At 43.5% G+C, this 8,857-nt stretch overlaps 1 protein-coding gene across 1 annotated transcript in view; it reads right to left on the reverse strand.

The window, feature by feature from the left end:
- Nucleotides 1–3,021, reverse strand: part of DDX46 (DEAD-box helicase 46) — an 84,522-nt gene extending 81,501 nt beyond the window's left edge. Inside the window, exon 1 of the mRNA XM_017871920.1 lies at nt 2,848–3,021. Coding sequence (XP_017727409.1) covers nt 2,848–2,864 — 17 coding nt within the window. The 5' untranslated portion in view covers nt 2,865–3,021. The remainder of the gene's footprint in view (nt 1–2,847) is intronic.
- Nucleotides 3,022–8,857: the final 5,836 nt, after the last annotated feature.

Genomic DNA, 8,857 nt, shown 5'->3' on the forward strand with positions numbered 1-8,857 from the left:
TTTTTTTTTTTTTTTTTTTTGTAGAGATGGAGTCTTGCTATGCTGCTCAGGATGGTCTTGAACTCCTGGGCTCAAGCAATCCTCCCACTTAATGTAATCCCAAAATGCTGGGATTACAGGCATGAGCCACTGTACCTGGCCTAATGTTTTTAAAGTATTTTTCTGGCTGCTGAGAGAAGAACAAACCAAACAAAGGGAGGCAAGGACAAAAGGCGAATAGGTAGGATTAGCAAAGACCAGCACTACAGCAATCATCCAGGCATGAAACAGTGGTGGCATAGATCAAAATGGAAGGTGGAAAGATTTTGAGAAGTATCAAAATCTGGATATCCTGAAGCTAGCACTGATGGGATTTAATGATGAATTAAATGTCAAGTGTGACAGCAAGAGAGAAATCACTCAGTTGCCATTTACTAAGATGGGAAGGCTGAGGGAGAAACAGATCCAGGGAGAAAGTGGATCAGAATATTAGGTATCCAAGTGGAGATATATAGTATGTAGTTGAAAATTAGCCTGGAGTTCAAGGAAGACGTTTCTCTAGAAATATAAACTGGACAGCCATCAGTGTACAAAGGCTATTTATTTAAAGCCATATAAATAAGATCACTAGGAGATGAGTGCACCTAATTATTTTTCAAGCACCTCAAGTTCAACTTGTAGAAACCCAAACTTGTTACCCTTCCCTCCCCAAACCATTAATCATACCAACTTCCGGTCACTAGGCTCAAAACATTAGTTATCATCAATATTTTTCTCTTGCTTTCATTCGATACAATAAATAAAACACCAAATGGCTGAGCACAGCGGCTCATGCCTGTAATCCCAGCACTTTGGGAGGCCGAGGTGGGCAGAGAGCTTGAGCTCAGGAGTTGAGACCAGCCTGGGCAACATGGTGAAACTCTGTCTCTACAAAAAAATACAAAAATTAGCAGAGCGTGGTGGCACACGCTTGTAGTTCCAGCTACTCGGGAGGCTGAGGTAGGAGGATCTCTTGAACCTAGGAAGCATAGGTTGCAGTGAGCCAAGATTGTTTCAATGCACTCCAGCCTGGGCGACAGAGCAAGTCCCTGTCTCAAAAACAAAAAAAACCACCAAGTAATACCAATTTCACCTCTGTAATTCCCTTCACATTATATCACCTCCACAGAGTTCCAACGGTCACTATTCTATATCAAACTTATCTACCTAGGAGATTCTTAAAGACTGTGGTCTTCCTGTTTCTATTCCCTTTTCCATTAAATCTTACTCATTGCTGCTAAGGAGAATTCTGATTCTGTTACACACTTTTTACTCAAAATCTTCAAAGGTTCACAAACAAACTGCTATCTTCAAAATCTACAATCCACCCACTTTCTGGACCCAAGTCCTATTCAGGACCCACCTCCTACTTCTTCTCAAAAAAGATAAAAACCCTTCATGAAACCTACACATGTAGAAAATTGGGCTTTTAGCTATTTCTCTAACACCCTGAGCCTTCCCACCTCTGGGCCTTTCATGATTCCCTGAACAAACGTAGAGCACAGGCCATGCACAGCAGAGAGGTAAAGGAGAAGGCTGAAGGGCTAGAATGCACCTTCTTGTGAAGGGCCTTGAAGGCTGTCACAGAGTTTAAATTTCATCTTGGAAGCAGTAGGAACCAATGGAGACTAAGTCAGGGGCATGACATGTTCTTATCTCTACTTCAGAAGTGTCACTCTGGCTGTAGTGTGAGGGAATCTAACAATTAGGAGAGCAACAAAGGAAGACAATCAATTCAGAGAATAATCAATTTAAAACAGGTGTAGTAGTCTGGACAATAAATAATTAGGGCCTCAATTAAGTCAGGGACAGCCAGAATGGGGAAAGGATGTAGAACCTAACAGGTTGTGGGTAGTGAGAGAGAAGAATGAGTCAAATAAATATCACTTCCAAATTTCTGGGCTGGGCAGCCTTCAGGAGATTTAAAACACCGTTACAGGAATTTTCTGTAGTTAAAGAAATATTCTTTATCTTCATCTACGTGATGATTACACGGTTTATATACTTGCTAAATTTCATCAAGTTTTACCCTTACGTTTTGTCCATTTCCCTGACTGTTAATTTTACCTCAACAAAGAACGGTTAGCATTAAAAACAAAAGCCTTCATTGTTCCTAGACATAAAATATCTTTCAGTCATTGCTAAATACATAGCAAATAGTCATTTTTAACATAAAATTCTCAACGTTCCTAACAATCTATCAACAATCTAAAGTTGTGATGAGATCTCATAGTTCTAATAAGAGCTCACAGTCCATAACTTCAAAGGACAGAAAAGCAAGTAACAAAGAAATACGAAATCTATTTGCGAAGTAAATGCCCACGCAACAAGTATTTATCGTAGCCCAGTAAAAGCCTAGTCGTGTACAGTGCTGTCGATGCGGTAAAAATGTCTGCCCACAAGCTCCTTTCATGTAACTTGGGAAAAGACCATAAGCGCACAAAGAACTAAAATACAGAATGATGGGAGTCGAGGAAATGTTGGAAATGCCAAGTAATAAGCAATCCAACTGGGATCACTTCCCACTGAAGTAATCAGGGCAGGCTCCTTTGAAGTGGCGGGATGTGGTGCCCAATCACTAACGTCCTGGAGGATTGTTCCCGCTCCAGGGGTTCGAACCTTCTGATAGTAGTGCAGGAGAAGCCGTCGCTGGCCCAAGCACAATCATTCCCTCAGCCGAGGTCCCCCACCCCTTCCAATGCCCGCGGGGCAGCGCTGGCCGCACGTGGGGGCGCGCCAGGCCTGGCCGGGCGGCCACCTCAACTCCCGCCTCTTCTCACGACCCCAAGAAGCCGTTCGCCCGCTAGCCCGCTCGGTGCTCTGCCTCACCGTGACTCCCGACCCATGCTGCCGACCGCGGGAATGCTGGTGCCCTTGAGTACCACGCGCAGGCGAACGGGACAAAAAGGAGACTGCGCTGCCCTCAGTGCCCGGCAAAGATCCGCGCTAAGCACTAGCGACAGCTACACCGGCGGCGGCCATCCCAGCGCGACCAACGAAAACAGGACGTGTTGGCGCCGGCAGCCGAAGGAAGAGAAAAGCCGACCGGAAGCTACCGCTCTTCCACAGCGCCCCCTCTCGACTGGAGGGCGCACAGCGCCGGCCTCCTCGAAAGGTGATGCCTTGGCCCCGTCTTCCCGGCCCCTGCGCACGGCTGATTAGTGCGATGGAGCGTAGCGACTCCGCCTTGCAGCCCGGGAGGATGTTTCGCACCAGAGCCAAAGAGGCGTCCTGGGCAGGCTGATGTCTGCCTTCATTTGCGATACAGAATGCGGCAACCTTCTCCATACACGTTCTTTATTCATGTATACATTCTCTCATTTATGTGTTGTCATATGCCAGGCTTCTGCTAGATCCTGGGTAGCTCACAGTCTAGCGGGGGAAATAGAGATGACTAAGCCAGCGCAGTGGCTTACGCCTGAAATCCCAGCACTTTGGGAGGCTGAGGCGGGAGGATAGCTTGAGCCCAGGAATTCAAGACCTGGGCAAAGTAGCCCCCGTCTCTGCAAAGAAAATAATAATAATAATGATAGACCTGACTAAAAACACAAGCTGATGTAATACAGCAAGGAGAGTCCACCATTGGAGAGGGATTCAGAAAAAACGTTTCCTGGGGAAGTGAACTTTGAGGTGAGATTTGAAGACCGAGTAGGTGTTAACCTAGCAGAGAACAAAGAGCTAAAAATACTTTGGCAAAAGATTAGTTCTCAACATTCTCTCTCTGGGAAACTTAAAATAAAATAAACACAAAAAAGGGCCAGGCATGGTGGCTCATGCCTATAGTCCCAGCTCCTTGGGAGGCCGAGGCAGGAGGATGGCTTGAGCCCAGGAGTTCAAGACCAACCTGTGCAACTTAGTGAGACCCTCTACAGAAAATAAGCAAAATAATTAGCCAGGTGTGCTGGCACGCCTGTGGTTCTAGCTACTTGGGAGGCTGAGGTGGGAGGATCATTTGAGCTGGGGAGGCTGAGGCAAGAAGATTACTGGAGCCCAGGAGTTTGAGGCTGCAGTGAGCTATGATCGCTCCAACCTGGATAGCGGAGAGAAATCTCATCTCTAAAATATTGATAAATAAAATGGAAGCCTGGGTTCCACCCCTATGTTCTGATTTAATTGGCCTGGAGTGCTTCTTGTGCACTAGGAATTTTTAAGCTTCCCAGGTAATTCTGAAGTACAGTCAAGATTGAGAACATTATTCAAGAGTTTGGGCACCAAAAACTGTATATGTATTGTGAATGACTAGTCTCATGGAACACACACAGAAATGTTGAGTTGTTTTTGCAGGAAGCTATAATGGAGTTGGAGAAAGGCTCACATTTTTACTTTACTTGCCTCTGTACTATTTTACTTTCTTACACCTAAAGATGATGGAAACGTTCTGTTATCTTGATTTTGGTGGTCATTGAATAGATTTGCACATTTTTAAAAATTTACTGAATTGTATGTACCCTTTAACTGTACATGACTTATTGTATGTAAATTTTACCTCAACATAGTTGATTTAAAAAAAAAAAAAGCAAACCAACGAGTGACACTCCAAGATGAGTTTATGCTCCCCCTGCCCCCCTTCCACCATGGCTTGCTGTCCACCTGTGGTAGCTGTGAGAAACATTGAAGAGGGATAGAGACGGAGGGTCTGGCAGTCCATGCCAAAGGTAAGAAGGCCTGAGCTAATTAATGAGTGACAGGATGGACACCAAGGAGGGTTAGGAATCCCCCTGTAAATTGTTTAAATGTGGGCTGCAGGTAGGGAATGTGAATTTCAGCCTAAAAGACATAGGAAACCACCAGTAGCTTAAACAGTGGAGACTGACAAATGATCAGATTCTGGGTATATTCTGGAAGCAGCTCTCAATGTGCCAATAGATAAATTGGATGTGAGCTATGAGGGAAAGGAAGGAATAAAAGATGACTGCCAGGTTTTCAACAGAGCTATTGTGGACTGTGGTGAATTTGTGGAGATGAGAAAGGTATGAGAGCAACAGATTTGGTGGAGGAAATAGAGAGTCATTGATTTTGTTTCAGTCATGTGATATTTGAGGTGCCTACTAGACATCCAGGAAATAACAGCTACAAATAGAGATGGGAGAGATATGGATCCTCAACATTTTATAGAATATATATATAATACACAGTACTTGAAGCCATGGAACTGCATGAGGCCATGCAGAAGTGAATGGAAATAAGTCCTTAATTTCTGAAATTAACACAATTTGAATATTGTTTAGAATCACAGGATTAGGGCCAGGCACAGTGGCTCATGACTGTTATCCTAGCACTTTGGGAGGCTGAGGCGGGTGGGTCACATGAAGGCAGGAGTTCAAGACCAGCCTGGACAACATGGTGAAATCCTGTCTCTACTAAAAATACAAAAATTAGCTGAGTGTGGTGGTGTGTGCTAATCCCAGCTACTCGGGAGGCTGAGGCACGAGAATCACTTGAACCCGGGAGACAGAGGTTGCATTGAGCCAAGATCATACCATTGTACTCCAGCCTGTGCAACAGAGTGAGACTCTGTCTCAAAAAATAATAATAAAAAGAATTACGAGATTAATGTTACAGATTTTTAAAATCACAAACTCAAACTTCTTGATTTTAAGTAACAAAACTGAGACTCAGGAAACATATTTAGTCCTAGATCACTAACCTTGTTGGAATCTAACCTAGAACTAGAGTCCAGAGATCTGACACTTAGGCCAGAGCTCTCTTCAAGATACTTTATTTCCAACTCCCCTTTAAGAGGACACATTAACATGACAATTCTAACTGGCTTAAATATATATTTATATATACATATAATATATATTACATACTATATAAAATATATATTGGTTGCCTACTTATGTATTTGCTATGTGCCTATGTACAGTTAGAATATTGTATAGTTAACTTAATATAATATTCATATTGGCCTAGCAGCTAATATATTATATATTAAATATTTATATATATTTATATAGTTATAAATACTATATATTTTTTTTTTTTTTGAGACAGGGCCTGGTTCTGTTGCCCAGGCTGGAGTGCAGTGGTGTGATCTCGGTTCACTGCAACCTCCTCCCAGGTTCAAGTAATTCTTGTGCCTCAGCCTCCCAAGTAGCTAGTAGCTGGGACTACAGTCACACACCACCCTGCCAGCTAACTTTTGTGTTTTTCACAGAGAGGGTTTTGCCATGTTGCCTAGGCTGGTATCAAACTCCTAGACTCCTGGACTCAAGCAATCTGTCTCCCTTGGCCTCCCAAAGTGCTGGGATTACAGGTGTGCATCACCCCTACTCCACCACAATATGTTTATAGTAAATTCACATCAAGTCTGTACTGGAAGAAGGTTTTTTTTTTTTTTTTTTTTTTTTTGAGACGGAGTTTCACTCTTGTTGCCCAGACTGGAGTGCAATGGCATGACCTTGGCTCACTGCAACCTCCACCTCCCAGGTTCAAGCGATTCTCCTGCCTCAGCCTCCTGAGTAGCTGGGATTACAGGCATGCGCCACCACACCCAGCTGATTTTGTTTTTATTAGAGACAGGGTTTCCTCATGTTGGTCAGGCTGGTCACGAACTCCCAACCTCAAGTGATCTGCCTGCCTCAGCCTCCCAAAATGCTGGGATTACAGGCATGAGCCACTGCGCCTGGCTGGAAGGTTTTATCTATTAGACAGGTGAAAGAAATGACTATAGTCTGTGTTCCAATACATCACTTTCAGTAAACTAACCTGTCTTCCAAAGCAGCAGATTTTGACTGTGACTTGACTTACTAACCCAATATTGAATATCTTATAACCCTCTTGCTGTTTTTAGTGCCAACTGTGATGACACATATCCATTTACAGAACTAATTGAATGAAAAAACTACTAGGTAACATAGTCAAGATGTCACCTCTAAACAACCATCCTTGTCACTCTAGTTTTAATCCATATACCTTTTTTTTTTTTCTTGAGACAGAGTCTTACTCTGTTGCCCAGGCTGGAGTGCAGTGGCACGATCTCAGTTCACTGCAACCTCTGCCTCCTGGGTTCAAGTGATTCTCATGCCTCAGCCTCTCAAGTAGCTAGGATTACAGACACGCCCGCCACCACTCCTGGCTAATTTTTTGTATTTTTTTTTTCAGTAGAGACAGGGTTTCACCATGTTGGCCAGGCTGGTCTCAAACTCTTGACCTCAAGTGATCCACCCGCCTCCGCCTCCCAAAGTGTTGGCATTACAGGCATGAGTCATGGTGCCCGGCCAATCCATATACATTTGAAAACCCAGAAATTTCTAAATAAAAAACGTTTTAAACTATTCCAAACACTAAGAAACTTCAATTCCCAGGCCAGGCACAGTAGCTCTCGCTTGTAATCCCAGCACTACAGGAGGCCAAGGTGGGTGGATCACATGAGGCCAGGAGTTCGAGACCAGCCTGGCCAACATGGTGAAACCTGTCTCTACTAAAAATACAAAAAATTAGCCAGGTGTGGAGGCATACATCTGTAATCCCAGCTACTTGGGAAGCTGAGGCATGAGAATCGCTTGAACCAGTGAGGGGGCTGGACAGAGGTTGCAGTAAACCAAGATCGACATCACTGCACTGCAGCCTGGGCAACAGAGTGGGACTCTGTTCTGAAAAAAAAAAAATTATCCAGGGATGGTGGCACATGCCTGTGGTCCCAGCTATTTGTGAGGCTGAGGTGGGAAGATTGCTTGGGCCTGGGAGGGCGAGGCTGCAGTGAGCCCTGATCACACCACTGCACTCCAACAGGGGCAACATAGTGAGATCTTGTCTCAAATGAAACAAACTTTCAGGTGGGCCGCAGTGGCTCACACTTTTAATCTCAGCACATTGGGAGGCTGAGACGGGAAGATCACTTGAGGTCAGGAGTTTGAGACCTGCCTGGCCAACATGGTGAAACCACCATCTCTACTAAAACTACACAAATTAGCCAGGCATGGTAGCAATGTCTGTAATCCCAGCTACTCACTACTCAGGAGGCTGAGGCATGAGCATTGCTTGAACCAGAGGCAGAGGTTGTAGATCATGTTAGTGCACTTCAGCCTCAGCAACAGAGTGAAACTAGATCTCAAAAACAAAACAAAAAAAACTTTCATTTCTATTTGAGATTATTCAACAAATGTAAGCAAATGATCAGGAAGATGCCTATCAGTTAAAGAGAAAAAGTGGCACCAATAGATAGATATCTTATAATTGTTTTCAAAATATAAATTTGGTAATGATCTACAATTACTAAAATGTTGCATATGTCAGCTGGCTAAATGATTTTTTTTTTTCAAGAAACAAAAGTAGGCCAGGCACAATGGCTCATACCTGTAATCCTAGCATTTTGGGAGGCCAACGCAGGAGGACTGCTTGAGCCCAGTTCGAGACCAGCCTGGGTAACATGGCAAGATCCTGTCTCTACAAAAAATCAAAAAATTAGCCAAGCATGAATGGTCCCAGTTACTTGGGAGGCTGAGACAGGAGGATTACTTGAGCCCAGGAGGTCGAGGCTCCAGTGAGCCGTGATTGTGCTACCACTACACTCCAGCATGGACAACAGCGGGAAACGTTGTTTGGAAAAAAAAAAAAAAAAGCAGCAAAAGAGTAAACATGTGCAATGTGCAATTGAAGACCACTAGTATCTTCTCAGGGATTAAGGAAGTGACAACTTTAAGGATGATTTACAACCCTTTAGATACTAGATTCATTATGGAATCAGGAAAAATGTGTGCTTATAATCTTTAACCCAAATCAGAGGAATAGACTTAAATTATAATTATTCTTCATTACCCTGGTTCAAAATGAAATGACAGAAATCAAGACTTAATGAATAATTTTTTAAAAGTGTATGTGTTTTAATGTCACA

The sequence above is a fragment of the Rhinopithecus bieti genome, unplaced genomic scaffold (genome assembly GCF_001698545.2).
Source record: "Rhinopithecus bieti isolate Rb0 unplaced genomic scaffold, ASM169854v2 scaffold_5889, whole genome shotgun sequence".
NCBI classification, from domain to species: domain Eukaryota; kingdom Metazoa; phylum Chordata; class Mammalia; order Primates; family Cercopithecidae; genus Rhinopithecus; species Rhinopithecus bieti.